General features: G+C 39.7%; 1 protein-coding gene across 1 annotated transcript; it reads left to right on the forward strand.

Annotated features, from left to right (window-relative positions):
• Positions 1–54: 54 nt before the first annotated feature.
• On the forward strand, positions 55–21,216 carry LOC142095328 (interferon-induced protein with tetratricopeptide repeats 5-like). Its single transcript, XM_075178282.1, has 3 exons — positions 55–355; positions 18,789–18,852; positions 19,715–21,216. Exons 1-3 carry the CDS (start codon positions 55–57, stop codon positions 21,009–21,011), a joined length of 1,662 nt encoding a protein of 553 aa, XP_075034383.1. The 3' UTR covers positions 21,012–21,216.
• Positions 21,217–21,682: the final 466 nt, after the last annotated feature.

Consider the following 21,682-nt stretch of genomic DNA (forward strand, 5'->3'; position numbering starts at 1 on the left):
ATGACCCAAATCGAGTGATAACGCCAACTATTACTGGGATCGAAGAAGCTGATTATGACACAAACAAAAGCAAGTCATCAGCAAATAGAGCCAGTTTGCTCTCAATCGAGCCAATCCGATTTACCCGAAAATTGCCCGATTGTTTTAATGCGACAGTTAGATGCTCCAAAACAAAATGCAAAACGCAAAATGCAAAACGCGGTCAGTCTCGGGGGATGCACAGATTTTACCCCGAGACTGACCGCGACTTCCGCATCAGTCATACAGCAGGACGGCACAAGCGCTTTCACGGCACCAGTCATAACCAAAATCAAGCAGTATCCCTGGAGGGCATCACTAGCCTGTCTACGTGAGGGTAAGTCCTCAACCATCAGCCCACCCCAGGTTTTCTCCATTGGAACATTTTGTCAACTGACACACAATTAAGGAGAATTTCCAATTTACCACATACTTACAGGAATTGACTCTTTCTCATTCTTCACAACAATAGTGGACTTTAATAGCCCCAACAGAGATTTGCTCCAAATGTGGTATATGTGGACTATATGTAATATATCCTGCTTGCCATCTGTGCCAATTCCTTTCTTCCTATGTGCCTGATTACCGTTTTTCAATTGTATATCGGTTCTTATATAGGTGTATAAGTTAGGGTTGCAACCCATCTATACTGTTATATTCAATAAAACTGTATTTTATTTACTTCTCTGTACCACTCTGTTACATGGGCCCAGGGAGTGTTACATCTATTTCTCACATACAGTGTAATTATTATTAACATCGTAGATTTGTAAGGTGCCACAGTGCTTTGCAGCGCCGTACAGTAGGAAGACAAGGACATACATAAAACAGGACATACGTAAAACAAGAACAGACAAGGCAGGCAAAATTAATGTAGACATGAAAACAAAGGGATAGTTGTGAGAGTGCATTAGTATGAACAGTGTTATTGAGGATAAGGTCACCTCTAAAAAAAGAGATGGGTTTTCAAAGAGCATCTAAAGATTTGAAGGCTGTGGGAAAGTCTTATTGTGCATGGTAGGGAATTCCATAAGTGGGGAGCAGCATGGGAGAAGTCTTGTAGGTGGGAGTGAGAGGTGGTTATAAGAGACGAGACAAGGCGCAGGTCAGAGGTAGATCTAAGAGGGCAGGAGGGAGAGTATTTTGATATGAGATTTGAGATGTATGCAGTGGTGTTGTTGTTGAGGGCTTTGTAGGTAAGGGTGAGTAATTTGAATTTGATTCTGGAGGACACAGGAAGCCAGTGTAGGTATTTGCAAAGTGGTGCAGCAGATGTGGAGCAGTGAAAGAGTCTTGCAGCAGCCTTTAGGATGTATTGAAGTGTGGATATATGGGTGTCAGGAATTCCAGATAGCAGGAGGTTGCAATAGTCAAGACGGGAAATGATGCGAGAATGGATGAGTATTGGTAGCATGTTGATTAAGAAAAGGGCGAATTCTGGCAATGTTTTTAAGGTGGAGCCAACAGGAATGGGAGAGAGTCTGGATGTGAGAAAAAGAGCAGAGGGCTGAGTCAAGTGTGACACCAAGGCAGCGGGCTTGTGAGACTGAGGAAATTGTGGTGTAATTGATAGTGTGGGAGATTTGAGGGCAGGTGGTGACTGTGGCAGGAGAGAAGATAATAAGTTATGTTTTGGACTTGTTGAGCTTTAGGTATCATTGAGACATACATGTGGAGATAGCAGAAAGACAGTTAGTTACACGAGATAGTACAGAAGGAGAGAGGTCAGGGGAAGAGATATAGATTTGGGTGTCATCAGCGTAGAGGTTGTATAGAAGGCCAAATGCGCGATTTAGTGTCCCAAGAGAAGAGGTGTACAATGAAAAAAGTAAATAACTAAGAACAGAGCCTTGTCAGATAGTGGGAGTGGAGGACGTACCAGAGGTAGAAACACTAAAGGAGCAGTTCGATAGGTAGGAAGTAAACCAGGAAAGGACTGTGTCACAAAGGCCAATGGAGTGAAGGATGTGTTGGAAAAGAGGGTGATCAACAGTATCAAAAGCAGCAGAGAGGACTAGAAGAATGAGTATGGAGAAATTACCATTAGATTTTGCAGTAAGTAGATCATTGGTCACTTTTGTGAGAGCAGTTTCAGTGGAATGTTGGGAGTGGAAGCCTGATTGCAGAGAGTCAAGAATAGAATGAGAGGAGAGAAAGTGAGACAGGTGTTTCTACACTAATTGCTCAAGTAGTTTGGAGGCAAAAAGTAGGAGATAAATAAGGTAGTAGTTGGAGAGAGAGGCTGGATCAAGAGATGGCTTCTTTATAATAGATGAGATGAGTGCATGTTTAAAGGAGGATGGAAATGTGCCAGTGGAGAGAGACAGGTTAAAGAGGTGGGTTAAAGGGTGGGCATGCAGTGGAGGAGAGGGAGCAAAGTAGATGGGAGGGAATAGGGTCAAGTGGACAGGTTGAAGGAGGAGATGATAAGATGAGAGCAGAGACTTTGTCTTCAGTTACTGGAGAGAATGAATTAATTGTTGGGGAGTGTAGGTAAAGCTGGGTAGAGTAAGTGGAGTGAGTGGAATTTGGCATGAGGAAATTGCCAGTAATACCTTGCCATACAAAGTGAGGAGAGAAGAGAAACCCACTGCCTTATCAATGGTTATTTAAGGAAGGAAAATGGCATATTCTTACCGACCACTGCCATCTTATGATCTGCCCTAGAGGCATAGGGAGACGCTTCATCATACTTAACAACTTTGGAGATCACCCCTCTGGGAGATCTCCAAAGTTGGCTGTGTCTTGGGGACGTGGCCACGCTAATCGCGTCATTAGGTCCCGCCAGGATGTTATGATTAGCCCCGCTCCCAACAATAAAAGTGAGAAGATTACAATATGGACTTACCATATAGCAGTCATTCATTATGTTAGGCAGCTTTAATGATCTACACATGGAAAATGCGACGTCATAAATATCTACATAAAGAAATCACATCATTTCTAATAGACAGATTGTAAGCTTGCGAGCAGGGTTCTCTTACCTCTCTGTATATGGACGTATGAGTAAACATTTTTGTGTGCATGCGCAGTACAGAAATGCATATTTTGTGTAAATTTGTGTACATTTTATAAAGTTTTACTTCATACAAAAACAATTCAAATTCTTGCATTTCTTTCTTCACATTTTATTTTCTTTACATGTTTTATTTAGCATATCTAGATAAATTACTGAAGTTATGTAAAACATATTTATAAATATACAGTAATTTAAATCTTTGGAGTGTTTACATATTTATATATTTATGTATGTTGTAGGCATGCCTTTACTGTATATGATTATCCATTCTGTAGGTGGAAATAGGACATTGTAAAGAAACATGTTTTGTTCAATTTTTTTGAAGCTGCAGCAATGCTCGTCCACTGTATGGACCCAGGTTTACCAAAAACCCATGTATGTCAAGTTGGTGGCCTCAGTGGTTGTACAAAATTGAGCATCTTTTGGTGGGAAGATGGGGGCTTCTTTTTAGATTAGCAGCACATTTAGACTAGCATATAATCATTACCATAGACGTTTTACACAGCTCATGTCGTCCAGGTGATATACAGTAATAGCATATATTAAATTAAATTCTGAATTTGCTAGATACAATTTTAAAGTTATCTGTAAACATTCTTTGGCTTTTTCATAGCATTGTCCTGAAATCAAAATATAGACCACCTAATTCACTTTATGGCTCCAAAAGAAGAATTTTAAACTTTGGGGGAGACTTATATTTTTTTAAATTGTTCAAAGTTTTTAGCATCGGCACATCCTGTTATAACCTGGCTTATGTAATAGGCATAGTTGACATATATCACAATTCTTTTAGCATGTGTGTCATCTGACTTGTCCATCTTTTGGAACTGTGCCTCAGTCTTTTGTTATGGGGCAGTGGCTTTCTCATTGTCTCCTATCATATACTTTAATATTTTAAATGATGCATAAAAATGTTCTTCATAATATTGCAAAGTTTAATCACAATATCCAAAATACACAAAGTAACTCCTGCTCTTTGGAATAGATTATTGCAGCAGATAATTATTAATTGAATTACTCACCGTACTGTCATGTGCTTAAATTTGTGACTAAGATGGAAAGTGAAACTATGGAAAATCTGAGAAATGAAAGTGACATCAATACAAATGATTCAGACTAGCTAAGCAATAGAAACCACTAATTAGTAATAACAGATACAAGTTCCTTCACATCCCACTGAGTAGTAACAAGTCAATGATTGGGGAAGAAGAACGGAGATAATAACTGTAGCATCATAATGCAGAACTTAACAGAATACAAATGTAGATTTTTATGGAAAATGCTATCTACAGTAAATAGACAGCTGTAACCTTATAATAAGCAATAAGTACTCTCACCCTGTAAACAAATATCAACAATTTTTAATGTATATCCACTGAGAAAGGTTATGAAGTTAGCAAATTGTAAATGTATACTATGATCTCTTAAATGTGTATGAATCATTAAACATACAGAAATGGACATATGGGTGTCTATTTATTATTAGGAGAAAAACCTTAACTGGAAGGCTTGTTTTTGGTATCACACAATTTATTATAGGCTTCAACACCAGCAACAAAGCTGATTTCACAAGCAATAACCCTGTTTACATTGATTATCTATATAAGTGTCTAAGTGGTGAAAAGGTTTTATTTCTATTTTGTATGGTATTAACCAGTGAATTCTACAGGTAATTCTCCCTGCCGGAGGCAACTACTCACTTCCTTCTTTTTCCTCTTCTCCTCTAGTAGGAGGGAAAGCATGGAACTGCCTCACCCTTCCTCCGTCACATCTCTGCTTCTCCAACTTCATCTTTATCCAGCTTCATGATGACTGTTATGTGTGCTGGGAATTTCATCTGTGCAGGTTCTGGTATTTCATTATTAAATAGTTCCCTTCAAGGTCATGACTCCCTTTATCAGACTGTGATGATGCTTATAGGACTAGAAAGAGCATCCTATGCTTCCTTCCACATCTAGACTGATACCACATCCCTGCTACAAAGTACAGCAGCCCTATCAAGCCTACAAATGAACATTTCCAGAACTGAACTCATTGTCTTTCCTCCTCCCAGCCTCCCATCCCACCATGACCTCTCCATTGTCATTAACAACACTACCATCTCCTCTGTCACCCAACTCCGCTGCTTGGGTGTCACCCTTGACTCCTCTCTCTCTTTTGCACCCCACATTCATTCTCTTGCCCAAGCCTGCCGCTTCCAACTACGCAACATCGCCCGCATCCGTCCCTTTCTCTCTCAGGAGGCCACCAAAACCATCATACACACACTCATCATCTCCCGCCTGGATTACTGCAACCTCCTCCTCCCTCCGCTCTATACTCAATGCGGCCGCAAAACTCATCTACCTCTCACGCCGCTCCTCCTCTGCCTCCCCTCTCTGCCTTACCCTACACTGGCTCCCCTTCCCCTACAGAATTCTTTTCAAACTCCTCACCACCACTTACAAGGCTCTCTCCCACTCTACTGCCCCTTATATCTCTAACCTCCTCTGCATTCACACTCCCGCCCGCTCCCTGCGCTCGGCCAATGACCGCCGCCTCACCTCCACTCTGATCACCTCTTCCCATTCCAGAATCCAGGTGAATCCCTCAACTGGCTCCTCTTGTGCCTGGTCTGTTTAACCCTCTCTTAGGATGTAAGCTGGCATGAGCAGGGCCCTCTTCCCTCCTGTCTCCTTACCCGTTCTTCTGCTCCGTGTCTATTGCATCTGCCTGACTGGAGTTTCTGAAGTATTGGTACTTTTTGTTTATTGTTCTGTACTGTTATACCCTGTATAGTCTACTGTTTGTACTATGTGCAGCGCTGCGGAAACCTTGTGGCGCCTAACAAATAAATGATAACAATAATAATAATAACATTAACCATTCATTAACTATTAATTCTGGCCAGTGACTTTTATCCAGCTCCAGAGATCACTCGCTGTGCAAGAAGAAAGGAAGAAGCATGGAAGTATCGGCAAGATCAGCTGCAGGAAAAGGTTATGGAGGGGGCACATGTCAATCCGTTCAGTTTGAGCCTCCATGTTTACAATGTTGTACACAGACTGTAAAGGATAAGATTCAAGGCTGGCAAAAGTGGCAGGTAAAAGAGTCCATGCTAGGGTCTGCACTAGTCTTGGGTACGATTGCAGAGAATCCATTGACACTCTATATATGTCTTGTGTACACCCCACTGTTTGAGCCACAGATGAGTGAGCAGGCTGCAATGTGATAACCATATGTAAATATACATTATGGCCAAAATCATCACTTTCCAGGGTGTTGAAACCAAAGAATACTTTTGTTACTGTGGTATGGCAACGGCAAAAGTTATCTCTTGGAAGATATGTCTCCATGGGACATACACTTCTCACAAGCAAGGTCCTGGTGAGATAACTTTCATAAATTGCGGTGTAGTTATATTTTTTCTCATTGAGATAAGCGACAATAAAACAAATATTAGTTAACTTCAAATTCAGAGGGACTTTAATAATCAGCAGACAAGCTAAAAGAAGCGGGTCTTCTCAGCATTGTTGTAATTACAGGACATTTGCTTATAAATGTCTCCTTACTAGAATAGATCCTGGCAGGTGATCTTGGTATTGTGATCACATTAAGCTATGACGACAAAGCTATGGCTGTTAGCCTATTTAGCTAACGTAAATTGTGTAATGTTTTCATGAACACAACAATAGTTCAGACGAATTCAGTAGCAAAGTTTTGACACAAGCTAACTCTCTTTGAATTGTACAAGAGTTATCTGAAAAGTTTTCACTGTGAATACATGTGGAACACTGTGAATACATGTCATCCTCTAATACTGGATGGACTGTGTGCCTACCTTTTTAGGGCTGGAGAGTTATATACACTCAAATATTTCCATTGAATATGGTATTAAAATCACCAGCTTTTGTATAGTCCATTGAAACTTTAACGTGTATGTTTTGGCCTCTGTAACCATTAAAACTTTATTTAAAAACTATAGTACCACTTCTATATATCTCTCATGGACAATACTTATCTTAATAATTCAGCTCAGCTTACATTATTTATCTAATTTGTGGGATTTCCCTCTGTATGTATATTTGCAATTATGATCTATTAATTAAAGAAGTGGCTGCCCTATCAAGGCACTTATCAAGGTACATGCCTAATCTCCACTGTCAAGAGGTGTGAGGAGAGGTAGAAAAAGAAGAGGTGCACTGTGCAAAAGTGTTCACGTCAGTTCAAAAGTCCAAACTCAGGGGCAGGCTGAAAAGCCTCTGCAAGCCACTTGTGAATTTATTTGTAACAAGTCTTAATAGGACGCTAGGCCTCCTCCACCAGGTACATATATAATGCGGCCACATAATTTGTCCACCCTGCAAGGGGGAGAACAACTTGCTGGGGCACCAACACGATCGCCCCCATTGCTCTGTAGAATGGTCCGCATGCTGCCTAATCTCATTTAGAGGCAGCATGAAGCTAATCTGTTTACTCAGAGGATGTAGTTTCTTCACGTGCACAAACATGCCCCCTGATCCTACTTGTTCATACCCCCTGTTCCTACAGTAGCGTGCTGTCTGAATCCCTCTCTCATGCTGTGGACGCAAAACTATATAATGCTTTATGATTTTGGTGTGGGCAAAAAAGTGGTGGGACACTTAACTGATCCAGCACCAGTGCCAGGAACAATTTAATTCGGTTCCTTGCACATAGCATTCAAAGCGACTGTTGTGTGCTTCAAGTGACTTTGTCTCTCCCTTTGTATTTGCTTCCCTGTCTCCAATTTTGTATGTGCACCGGTCTCTTCCATCTTCCCACCTTGTGTGTGTGTGTGTGTGTGTGTGTGTGTGTGTGTGTGTGTGTGCACGCGCATCTGTGTCTTCTATATATGTATTTGTCTGTTCCTTTCTTTCCCCCACTTTGTGTGCATATTTTATATATGCACCCATGCATGCTTCTGTCGTCCCCATTTTTAGTGTGCGTACATTTGTCTCCTCTTTTGTGTGTCTGTCCCTTTCTTGCCCCTCTCTATGTGTCTGTGTCTAATTTTGTAGGCACACCTATGTCTCTCCATCTGTCTCTCTTAGTACTCCACCTTTGTGTTTGTGTGTCTCTGTCTCCATATTGTGGGTGTCTCTCCTTTCTCTCTGACCTCTGTGTTCCTTTCATGTCTCCCTTTATCCCTTTTATCATATATATCCCCACCTTCTTCTAACATTTGCACTATTACCACTTTCCCATGTGCCCTGCATAACCCATATTTTCTTTTGTCCTGCACCTCCACCCATCTCCCCCATGTTCTTCCACCTCTCCCCTCTTCAACTCCTCTTTTGCTGAAACCTTACTAGTACAGCCGTGATACTGTCCATCACACAATTGCCTTCACAGTCAAACACTTGGATTTTATAATCAAGAAATATATTATTTTGGGAGGAGTGTTAAACACATGCAAGTTACTCTCTGTTTCAGTGGCTTCATTAAGAAGCATAAGATGCTTCACCCCGCTAAGGCTTTCTCCAGGATTCCTCATTGCCAATAAAGAAGTGAACATTGTGAGTGCATCTGACTGGGTGAATTTCAACCTTGGTGTGTCTTCTTTTCTAAAGATTACAATTTATTACTGTCTCTGCTGTCCCTCTTCAATCATCATCATCATCACCATTTATTTATATAGCGCCACTGATTCTGCAGCGCTGTACATTTTGTAACTCATTCACATCAGTCCCTGCCCCATTGGAGCTTACAGTCTAAATCCCCTAACATACAGAGAGAGAGAGAGACTAGGGTCAATTTTGATAGCAGCCAATTAACCTACTAGTATGTTTTTGGAGTGTGGGAGGAAACCGGAGCACCCAGAGGAAACCCATGCAAACACAGGGAGAACATACAAACTCCACACAGATAAGGCCATGAGCTGGCTGTGGATCTAGGATCCTATTGACAAAGTCCGCTAATACAGGAGTCTACTGATTGCTGGTTCTATGCTTGAATATATTTTATATCTGGTACGTGTATATTCTGTTTTTAATAAAAATCTTTTATTTGGATAACGCACTATGAAAGCGCCCCCATTTGTTTGATATTCCAGGAATTGATTGACCCGTGGAGATCGGGTTAGAGAAGGGGAAGACGCGCAGACGAGTGACTGCTAGTGCTGATACTATCTGTGGGAATATTGCTTATGAAGGACTATTCTACCCGGACTTTTTAAAAAATTTATACCTTGTTTAAGGTAATCTAACAGATTTGTGTTTGAGCGCACTGTATTTGTTGTATTGCTATATATATATATATATATATATATATATATATATATATATATATATATATATAGATAGATAGATATATAGATACATATATAGATATAATATTAGTGAAGTGTAAGAAATATGTAAAACAGACAGTTCAGGTAGGTCAATAGTTGGCCTTCCCACACAAATAAGTGTGTATAACTGGCATTGATGTTGGTTTGCCTGCCAAAAACATCTGTCTTGACAAGACAATGTAATTGAAACACCACACTCTGAGAAAAATTAAAATGACAGAATTTGACATTGGCAATGAATACAAGTACAGATGGAGATGTGAAGATATGAAGACTGACGATTTATGCTATGTGATGGACTTAGAGATCAGTATAGATTTGTTAATTATTTTTTTAATTGAATTGGAGAAAGCAAATGCACCAATGGCTTAGTTACAAAATCCATCATTACAACAGCTCGCTGCAGATTTTGGCTAAAATTGGTGAAAATTTGGACAGTTGTGAAGGGATCATTAGAAAATAGACTGGAAATGACTGGAAATACAGCTCAAAATCACATACATTTACCTATTTTTAATACTTTTTAGTTAAATCCAGATCCAGATCCAAAACCTAAACCTTTCACAAACACGTTTTAGAACAAAAAACAACATCCAAAACCAAACACGGGGCTCAGTGGACATCTCTAGTACAAATAGGTCAGAATTAACACTGCAAAGTATTATCTCTATGCTATTTATGTGCTAGTGAGGTGTAAGTACACACATGGTATGCCCGATATACGTCTGGTGCAGAGACTTAACACATGCATTTAAATAAACTTTTTCATGTTTGCATCCTTTTTAACATAATTATGAGGTGCAAATGAGTATTCCTCTATATGAGCCCCATGTATAAAAGTAATTTGTATTCTGCTCAATGATCCAACACTCATGGAAATGTGGTCTGTCATCCCCCTAGGCACTAATTCATCATGAGTAATGGTCACGGATTTCCTTGGTAATGTAAATGGGTGGCGGTGGTATTATTGTAATGTGTGGGTAGTGGTGGTGAGGAAGGTGTTTAGGTCATGTATGGGGAGAGGGGTGGTAGTGATATTATTGTAATATGTGGGTAGTGGTGGTGAGGGAGGTATTCCTGTAATGTGTGGGTATTGGTGGTGAGGGAGGTATTTGTGTAATTTGTGGGTAGTGGTGATGAGGGAGGTATTTGTGTAATGTGTCGGTAGTGGTGGTGAGGAAGGTGTTTATGTCATGTGTGGGGAGAGGGGTGGTGGGGTATTTGTGTAATATGTAGGTAGTTGTGGTGAGGAAGGTGTTTATGTAATGTGTGGGGAGAGGGGTGCTGGTGGTATTATTGCAAGGTTTGGGTAGTGGTGGTGAGAGTGGTATTTGTGTAATGTGTGGGTAGTGGTGGTGTGGAGGTTGTTTATGTAATGTGTGAGTAGTGGTGGTGAGGAAGGTGTTTATGTAATGTGTGGATAGTGGTGGTGAGGTGGGTGTTTATGTAATGTGTGGATAGTGGTGGTAAGGAGGGTGTTCATGTAATGTGTGGGGAGAGGGGTGGCGCTGGTATTATTGTAATGTGTTGGTAGTGGTGGTGTGGAGGTTGTTTATGTAATGTGTGAGTAGTGGTGGTGAGGAAGGTGTTTATGTAATGTGTGGATAGTGGTGGTGAGGAGGGTGTTCATGTAATGTGTGGGGAGAGGGGTGGTGCTGGTATTATTGTAATGTGTTGGTAGTGGTGGTGTGGAGGTTGTTTATGTAATGTGTGAGTAGTGGTGGTGAGGAAGGTGTGTATGTAATGTGTGGATAGTGGTGGTGAGGAGGGTGTTCATGTAATGTGTGGGGAGAGGGGTGGTGCTGGTATTATTGTAATGTGTTGGTAGTGGTGGTGTGGAGGTTGTTTATGTAATGTGTGAGTAGTGGTGGTGAGGAAGGTGTGTATGTAATGTGTGGGTAGTGGTGGTAAGGAGGGTGTTCATGTAATGTGTGGGGAGAGGGGTGGCGGTGGTATTATTGTAATGTTTGGGCACTGGTGGCGAGGGAGATATTTGTGTAATGTGTGCAGGGCTGGCAAGAGGAATTCAGGGCCCCGCACAAAATTGGTGGTGGGTGTGGTCATACAATTGGGGCGTGGCTAAGCATCATTGGGGCGTGACTAACAGGTCAAAATCACTAGGCCCTGAATTTGCCGGAGCGTGACATATCTCGAAGCACTCCTGACTTTCTGGACATCTAGCGCCACAGTGTAGTATAGAAAGAATGCAGTGTGTACAGAAAGAGTTCGCAGTCTTGACCTGCACCTTACACTGGGCAGAACACTCACCAAAAATTGGCATTGTCCCACTAGAATCACAACATTTCACACACTCTCCTGCTCTCTCCTACCTGTTCACTTTCACCACCTGTGACTGCTGGTTTCTTTAGTTGCGGCTTGTCTGGATCCTGGAAAGCTGGGGGCCCTATTTGGAAAAAAAATGGGTAATTTAGATAATTGTCACTGTGAGCAAAGCTTTATCAATCCCTGACATTAGTGCATATGTGTGGGCCATCATGTCTGCTAGCACTACATATGTAATGTGTGAGGAGAGAGGTGGGCGTAGTATTATTGTAATGTGTGGGTAGTGGTGGTGAGGGAGGTATTGGTGTAATGTGTGGGTAGTGGTGGTGAGGAAGATGTTCAGCTTTTTTTCCTTTCTGTAACCACTGCAAGATGTAAATTGAGAAGTCATATGATCAATATAATTAATAGTAAATGACCAACATCAGACACACTAGCATATGTTTTGACACTATGGTTCAGAGACTTGTAAGTACTTAGAAGACTGGAACAATAAAACAAAAGTTATACTTTTCCCCAGAAGGGACCTTTGATTTGGGCAGTTTAAAAATCTGCAGTCATTGAGAAAAAAGGTTTGAAATCTCTGCTTCTCAATGGAAAACTTATTTTGACAGACAAGATGAAGCTACTAAAAACAAGAACAGTCAAAACTAAGAAGTATAGGAAGAGAAAAAGATAAAGAAAGAATCAGGGAAACTTAAGGAGTGCCAAGTAAAATCTTGAGTTGATTATTTTCAAATGAAGAAGGGTTGCAGTTTTAATGTACTGTAATTGTTGGCATTGGGTTGAAGCTTACCCAGAGACAAAACAGATACAGTCATTGTCAGTAAGAAGTTGCTTAAAAAGTTTATTCTAAGGTTTGGGTTACCTTAGATCATCAACTCAGACCAAGGTACCTACTTTATAGGCAGGGTAACAAAATACATTTGTATTAATGCTGTGTTGTATCATGTAGTTGTATACACATGATAAATAAAAGAGAATAAATATCATAAAAATGAAATTAAATCTTAATAAAGTTAGCCTCTCCCCCCTGCTTTCATAAGATACACACTTTAAGCTTTGACATCATGCATATACTCCCAGCACAATTTATATATTTGCACTTTGGTATCTTACAGTCTGAAACCCATATTGACTTCAGATTTTAAACCAAACTACGAAAAGCAGAAGAACTATTTGTAACTGAAGTGAGTAGCATTTTTATTTTTATTGTTATTGTTAGATTTTTTTAAAAAGTAGGTAAAGTAAGTGAGTAAATAAAAAGAAAAGGTGGGACGTGCCCTGCTTGTAAGAGATTACTATTTAGGGTGAAAATGGCAGAGTTAATTTTGTGTTGTATCTTTGACATCTCAATTGATTTGATATCTGTTTTAATTGCATTTTGTTGAATGGCAATGTTGCTTCAATATATCGTGCGGTTTTCCATATGAAATTATATCTGTAGTCAGTTGTGTGGTGTACCCTTGCTTTATTTGTGATTTATTACAATTGTTTTTAGTATGCTAATTGTCCTAATCATATATTAAAATTTTGGCAATGTTTAGGATGTGTGCCTATTTTATATACCGTATATACTCGAATATAAGCCGAGTTTTTCAGCACATTTTTTGTGCTGAAAAAGCCCTCCTCGGCTTATACTCGGGTGATGAAGATCCAGACCTCAATAAACAGTACTGAACGTCACTCGCATTACAGGAGAGCTTCAACGTGTTGGACTGTGGCATCTATCGGGTGATCAGTCGTAGAAACAGCCAGTCTGACGAGGACTCCGGGTCCCTGCACAGTCAGACGCTGTCCGAGGACACTGAGAGCTCTGCAGGAGACAGTAACTCTGTGTAAAATTCTGCAGGCTGTCAAAGAGACATGCGGGGGAGGTGGAGCGGAATAGCAATGAGAGCGCAAACGGGAGAATGGGCTCGGTCCGAGTACCCTCCATATTCACAGATGAATGAGAAACGGTGTCTGACGAGCAGCACATGCATGATAAAATAAAGGATGGAATGAGCAACACAAAACAATATGTACGAACTGACAGCCCCATTGCACCACGGTGGAGAGTGTCCGGATGCAGGTATGGGATCTTTTATGCAGAATTTTACACGTTGAAGCTCTCCTGTAACGCGAGTGACGTTCAGCATCTGGCTAATCGCTAAACTTACATTACAAGCTGCCCAATATAACGTTCAGAAATATATGAGACAGATATCAGACATTGTGACACAGGTGTCACAATCACTGATGTGTGTAACTATTGCTAATGCTATTGGAGTAGTAGGACCAAACGGAGCTAGGAACTTTCTTTCATATGACTTGTGTCTGGATGGCTATTATAGGCTGCGCACCCAATCTGTATGTTTGCTTGCAATCTTTAAGGAATACCGCGGACGGACTGAGCACGGCTAAGAAATCGTGAGTTATACACTCCCAACACTGCTCTGCATTGTTCCTTATTGTTATGTCCTATACAGTTTGGAGCCTCCGGATATACCAACATTCCCTTCAGTACTGTTTATTGAGGTCTCTCAATTAATCCAAAGAGAAAGGGAAAAAGGTTGATGACCTAAACAAACACTCCAGGTACATATAAATAATAAGTTAATACATATTGTTTTTATTGGTATGCACTAAAAATGGTACGTATAGATATACCACACAAGTAAAAAAGTCTCTCAATTAATGTAATTTTATTGGTATCTATTTTTATTTTTGAAATTTACTAGTAGCTGCTGCATTTCCCACCCTAGGCTTATGCTCGAGTCAATAAGTTTACCCAGTTTTTTGTGGTAAAATTAGGTACCTCGGCTTATATTCGGGTCGACTTATACTCGAGTATATACGGTAGTTTTTTCAGTGGAGGATTGTGCCTGTTTAGATGCACTATACATCGGGGAGGGCTGGTAAAGTTTAGCCTGGGAGGAAGACTTGACTCAGCAGCCTATTAGAAACATTTTAAAGGGAAACAAATGCCGGTGACCCAGTGGACCAACCCAAGGTAGCCCAGCATGGGACCAGCATGGGTGGCCAGATGCCCCCCTTGTCCCTCAGCCCAGTCTGCCCTTGAATATATATTTATAGGGCCTGAGTCATTAAGGAGAGCAAAGCAAGAAACAGGAGTAACTTTGCACCTGACCAAAACCATGTTGCATTGGAGGGGGGAGATAAATTTAAAATGTGGGGTCAGATTTATAGTTGGGGTAGGGTCAGGGCCGGATTAACCCGAGGTCTAACTGGGCTATAGCCCAGGGGCCTCGGGCATCCAGGGGGCCCTTCAAAGTTTTCAGCAGCATTATTGATCGGTCCAGGGGCGGGAGCGCCCCCAGCCTGATCAATGCTGCTGAGCACAGTCAGTTCAGTCCTCCGTCCCCGGCGCTCAGTAATATGTTTACTGAGGAGATCTCGCGAGTGAACTCTCGCGAGATCTCCTCAGTAAGGAGCTTACAGCATGCCGGGGACGGAGGACTGAACTGACAGGTAAGCGCTTGGGGGGGGTGGCGGGTGGCTCACATTGGGGGCCTCAAGGGGGAATGGAGGCACCCTTAGCCCAGGGGCCTCCATTCCCTTAATCCGGCCCTGGGTAGCGCATGTCAATTTGAAATTTCAGTGTAAAAATAAAGTTATCAAGTATTTGTGTTTTACATGACAAATAAGACAGCATTTTCTTCATGTGCAAAATAATAAACGCATTTGCACCCCTTGCATTGAAACATGGTTTGTCCAGGAGAAAACTTACTCCTTTTCTTGCCTTGCTATCCTTAATGACTCAGGCCCATAGATATCCTTAATGACTCAGGCCCATAGAGCCTTAGATTAATTACCTGCTCAACACTGTTGTGGATTGCAAACAGATACTGTAACTGGGTTTCCCTTGCCTGTGAAACAAGTGGAATGTAAGGACTTTGTTTCATATGTAGGTGTGCTTGAAACCATAATCTTCCTACGTCGGTTTTACAGCACCGTCACATTATTGTTGTTTCTCTCGTCATATTCCTTGTGTATCGCTTCGTCCTTCACTCCTCCCATTAATACTATCCATCAGAGTAATACCTTCCTATAAAAGGGCTGCAATAGCAGGTAATTTTTAATTCACAGCATTGAGAAACTGCACATCTTCAGAGCTAAGACTGGGATAACACAGAACTTGTCAGTATGAGGTATAGTACTATAAATACAATAAATGTATTTCATGATTTTCAAAATTCTGAGTATTGACCTCATTAAATAATATTTTAGATATATTTTTATTAAGCTACTTTTCAATTCACAAAGAGAGAAGAGAAAGAAAAAAAGGTGTAAGTGGGAAAACTATAAGTCAACAATATAAAACATACAACTCAAATTAAAAAGCAGCCAGGAGACAATAAGGTGGGATGAAGGATGGGGTGATGGAGCAGCAGAATACAAGTAGAACAGTCAGAGGATTAAGAATGGATATTTGAGTCTATATCCTTATCAAGGTTTTGTTTAATTTCTGAAAAAAATAAATCTGTCTTGGGTAAACTTATCTAGCTAGCCAAAGGGGGTAGTTTGGGAAATCTCTGTAGGGTAATAGAAGGTTAGGGGATTGTGAAGTACTAGGGCTTATTAATGCTTCAGAATATTTTTGAAACTCTCAGATTCTAACCAATGAAACCAAGTGACTGTAAATGCCAAGTATCTGGCAGAGCCAGTTACATCTTCCATAGCCATTTAAAATTAAAACTTTTAATTTTTGAACCACTCTAGAATAGTCGCAGGGAAGATTCTGTTTCATTCATCAGATATTTAGCAATAGCTTTATGAATTTGAAAATACTCATAGTCATCAGATTAAGGAGCCAAATGTCTGGGGTCAATGGTACAGATACACTTGTAACTGTCTCTGAGGTTAACTTCTTGACAGAATCCCTTTCATTTGGAGCAATGACACCAAATATGGATTGGATTCCCTGAGGCTTGATTACACCTCTAACATCGGTCGGAGAGACCAAGGTAAATTTTATTAAGAATACTTGGGCAACTGTACCATCTGGAGACTACTTTAAAGTGTGTCTCCAACAAAGAGATGCTACATGAGCTTACATTAGAAAACTTAAATATCTGATGCTATATTTCCTTATTGAGACATTGCTCTAGTTCCCTATTCCAGGGTTATGTGTATTTGGGAAGATATTCAAAGGATACTTCGATAAATAACTTATAGATTTGTGAGATCAACTGTCGGGGAGGCTACAGATGAGGAACAAATAAGTTCAAAAGGAGAACGTTCCCTATGGAGCGTATACTTTTGTCTTATACTATGTATAAACTGCTTGATTTGGAAATAAGCCAAGAGTTCTTGATTTGGAAGGTTAAAGGTACTTTTAAAGGCCTTCAAATGTCCATACGCCTCTATGGTCCACAAGCTGGCAGATACACACGGTCTCTGATTGTGACCATAATATAAGATGTATGGGAAAAAGCCCTGGGGGAAATTCAGATTAAATACAATTGTTATTAAGGGAGATATTAGGAGCAAATACTTTTAGTGGGTTAAATCTCGTCCAGTATTTGAAACTGTGCCAGACAGTGGGCTTGTGAGACCTAGGGATTTCCATTCTCCAAGGGATTATATTTCCTGGGGCAGACAGGTAACTTTCCTCAATAGTAAATGTTCTGTCCTCACTATAACTTCCCTTTGGCCTGAATATGATTAGACAGACAGCATAACCACTCCTACTTTAATGCTGTTTATTCAAGTAGTTAAGAATGTGATAATTCAAGTGGTAAAACTGTAATACAGAAATGATGGAATACATTTGTAACATGAACAGATGCAATGTAATACAAACATAAAAAACATGGCAAAAGTGCATAACTAGAGAGCAATCTTACCATCGATGTTGTGCTAAGGGGAGAGATATACTGCACCTCTTACTTCTTAACATGTAATATCTAAAATGAAGACCTCCTGTAATTACCCATGGTGCACTGAAAACTAAACTACAGAGGCCCTGAGAGTTCAATTTTAAGCTAATAACAGACTGGCCACTCAGTGGAGTTTACACAGAATACATATGTAAATATAAAAATGCTGAAGGCATAACAGTAAGCTATTGTTTCACCGACCTCCCCTGCATCAAATCTGCTATACGATTACGTAGCACAGAATGTTACTAAACTTGTGAAGCAGTGAATTTGTAGACAATCTCATGAGTTCTGTTTAAATAGTATTGGGCATGATTGATCGTCCGACATAAGTCCATTTGTGTGGTGTATCTTGCATGAAAAAGCTCTATGCATGCGCCAGAACAGGGCTCATGCCAATGAATGCAATTGCAAGCAATTCATGTCTGCAAGCAAATGACAAGATGCCTATGATTTGAAGGGGCAGACTGGGGGTGGGAAAGGACGGACCAATGTAGGCAATCTACAGTAAGGGCATGTCGAGGGCATGCTGAGGGCTTGCCAACACAGATGCAGCCGATTCAAGTTCTGAATTTTACTTAGGTACGTGTTTTTTAACTGTAACATTTGCACCAGCTACAGGGCAGGTGTAATTGTTGACTGATAGTGATGAATATCACAGAATCCTCTTTGTATTAAAAACTACACATATGCATCCCACTAGATAGCACAGAACATGTGTTTGCAAGTAAGAGAAACTTGTAAAAATGGATTATATGTACAGTATGCATGAAGAACATCCTGATTTATGTATTTAATGTAAAAACACAAAATTAAAACATATTTTTATTGATCATTATAGTATTAAGAGTTGCTCATTTGTTTTATAAAATATTTTTTGTCACAGCCTTGCAGCTAACTTTCTCCCCACACTCTCTCTTTTAAAATGGGAAATGAGAACACGAGTGAGGGCTATATATGAAAAATATTGATCCAAAACCCACAAGATCTGACATTTTCCCGGAAATCAAGTTTTGCCTAATTTTTCTATACATTTTTGGTGCAAGAAACTGAGTCATGACTCGGTTTCACTCGGAAACCCATAACTTGTCTCGTACTTCACTTAATCCAAACAGCTCATCTCTAGTCATAATCACCTCTCTTGTGTTTTGTCTGCCCTTATTCCCACCATATCTATCAATTGTCCCTTCTCAATGTTGCAACTCTTTATGTCCTATATTTCACTTCCTGTCTTCCCTCTACTTCCTGTGTTTTTACTGTCATTCCTTTTATTTCCCTGTTGTGTTTTGTCTAGGGTCTGCCCCTTCTCCTATGCCTTTATTTGGTTCCCTTTCTTCACCTCCAGTGTCTTCTTTGTGGTCAGTTTCTTTTCTCTGTCTGCTGTGTCTTCTATGGGTTTTTTTCCTAATCTGTTGTCTGCTTCACACCTCTCCATGTACCGTATTTGAGTTCATTTTTGTTAAACTATTTTTCACATTTACTCGGCAGAATCATTGCTAAAGTAGAGAGGTCTGGGGGTAAATGTATTAACATGCGGGTTCTTCAACACCCACGAGTTCAGCGTCTTCGGCTATTAAATTTAAAGCTGTGCTGTCTTGTAAAGGGAAGTTTACAATGTAAAGGGAAGATTCCCTTTACAATGCAGCGCTGCTTTAAATTTAATCGCCAAAGACGCTGAACTCGCGGGTGTTGAAGAACCCGCATGTTAATACATTTACCCCCTGATGTTTCAATATGGAGAGATACGGTTAGGGTTTCAGATTTCCAATCCTCAGTTGATATCTGTTTAGAAAAAAATGTACTCAAAAGTAATTTTATTCACAGTAAAAAGAGGTTTAGATTAACAGTTAATTCTCCCCCTTGAAGCTATGTCAATTCCGCATGAGAAAGTTCCATTTTTCTCTCACATAGTTTTCTTTCTGAATTCTCTGTTAATAAAACACTTGAAATATGCCCTTTAGACTGAACATCCATTATCTATTTCTGACACCTATTGTTTTTCTTTATGTGGTATATTTTAAATGTTCTTATTATCTTTTTTTTATGTGTATTCTATACACAATAAATAGCTTTTTGCATTATTTTAATTTGATTACAGTCATGTATGAAAACTTGTCTGACCATCGAGAGATTAAATAGTCAGCTAGTGTGAATACCTAATTGATTTTTAATTGCTTGGTTATATTTAGCAATTTACTATATCTTGTTTTCTTATGATAGTGCACTGTCTGAGAATACCTTGAAATCACACCTGCTGCAGCTAAAATGCCATTTCACTTGGAGGCTCCTGGAAAAGGACGCTGATACTGATGCTTTGGAAGACAAATTGCACAGCCAATTGTCATTTTCAGACACCAAGAGCAAATACAGAGTTTACAATCTACTGGCTTATGCAATGCACCTTAAAGGTGACTATACAGAAGCCATTGCCAATTTAGAGCAAGCAGAGAAAAATATTAAAGAGAACAACCCAGATGGGATGGATAGAAAATATCTGGTGACATTTGGGGACTATGCCTGGGTGTACTACTACTTAAAGCAGTATGAAGATTCTCAGAACTACATAGACAAGATAGACAACATTAATACGGGATTAAAACTGTTGTCAAATGAAAGTCAAGACACAGCTGAGGTTTATGGGGAACAAGGGTGGTCATTGTTAACATTTTCTGGTAAATATTGCAAAAAAGCTAAAGAATGTTTTGAGAAGGCTCTTGAGCTAGACCCAGAAGATCCTGAGTGGAACTCTGGCTACGCAACAGTAGTTTATCGATTGGAAGGATTGGAATGCAAAATGTTCTTTGCCTCAGAATGCAAATCATCACTGCTGTTGAAACGTGCAGTAGAGTTAAATCCAAATGATGCTGTGGTGAAGGCACTTCTTGCATTGAAGCTACAAGACCTGAAAAAAATTGATGAGGGGAAAAAATATGTTGAAGAAGCTCTAGAACAAGCTCCAAACCTTCCATATCTACTTCGTTATGTGGCAAAGTTTTACAGAAGAGCTGGAATGGTGGATGAAGCTCTGCGTGTCCTGAAAACTGCAGTAGATCTTATGCCAACATCTCCATTTCTACACCACCAAATAGGACTATGTTACAAACAAAAAATGATCCTTAACAAGAAGGCATTTGACACCAGGGACATCCAAAATAGACAAAAGCAAACAGGAGAAATTGATGAACTCACCAAAAAAGCCATATTTCACTTTGAAATAGCGCTGGAATGCAAGAAAACTTTTGTATGGGCATACATAGACTTAGCAAATATGTACAGTGAATTGAAGGAGATCAAAAGAGCAGAAGAGATATTTAAAAAGGTTTTGATGTTAACCAATGTTATAGATGAAGAGAAACAGCAGATCCATTTAAATTATGGACATTTTGAAGAATTTATCAAGAAATCTGAAAGTGAAGCTATAAAACATTATAAAAAAGGTTTCCAGATAGCCAAACAAAACAAATTCAGAAACGACTGTAAGAAAGCTTTAAAAAGACTACAGAAAAGAAGGAACTGAAGAAGAAGAGTGACTACAGTTTTGTTTGGTTTAATTGAGTTTGTCTATGAGAATAATGAGAAAATCTCAGAGACAATTGATTGTTATTCTTAAACTTTAAAATATTATCCTAACAATGAAGAAATTCTGAGTGATCTTAAGCTAATGAAATGCAAGACTACTGGGTTATAAATAGTGTAGTGCCTAATACTGACATATAAATAAGTTTAAGGGGTATATTTACTAAACTGCGGGTTTGAAAAAGTGGAGATGTTGCCTATGGCAACCAATCAGATTCTAGCTGTCATTTTGTAGAATGCAGTAAATAAATAAAAGCTAAAATCTGATTGGTTGCCATAGGCAACATCTCCACTTTTTCAAACCCGCCGTTTAGTAAATCTAGCCCTAAGTGTGTAAGGATATTATTGTGAAAAATCATATGAAATTATATAGAAATGTTTAATGATGTAATAGTGTTTGATGTCAATATGTTAGACATGTCAGATGTTAAAATGATACATTGATTGTGATAAAGTTGAATAGTGTGAAACATTGTTGGTGAATTGCTACAGTAACATCTGATGATAAGCAGAGTGTCATTTGAAGATGGAGAGAAATAAAGAGAGCTGACAGGATTTAGTTTACAAAGGAAAGAGAGCTCACAGGGGATTTGGAGAGATTCAGAGAGCTGA

The sequence above is a fragment of the Mixophyes fleayi genome, chromosome 6 (genome assembly GCF_038048845.1).
Source record: "Mixophyes fleayi isolate aMixFle1 chromosome 6, aMixFle1.hap1, whole genome shotgun sequence".
Taxonomy (NCBI): Eukaryota; Metazoa; Chordata; class Amphibia; order Anura; family Limnodynastidae; genus Mixophyes; species Mixophyes fleayi.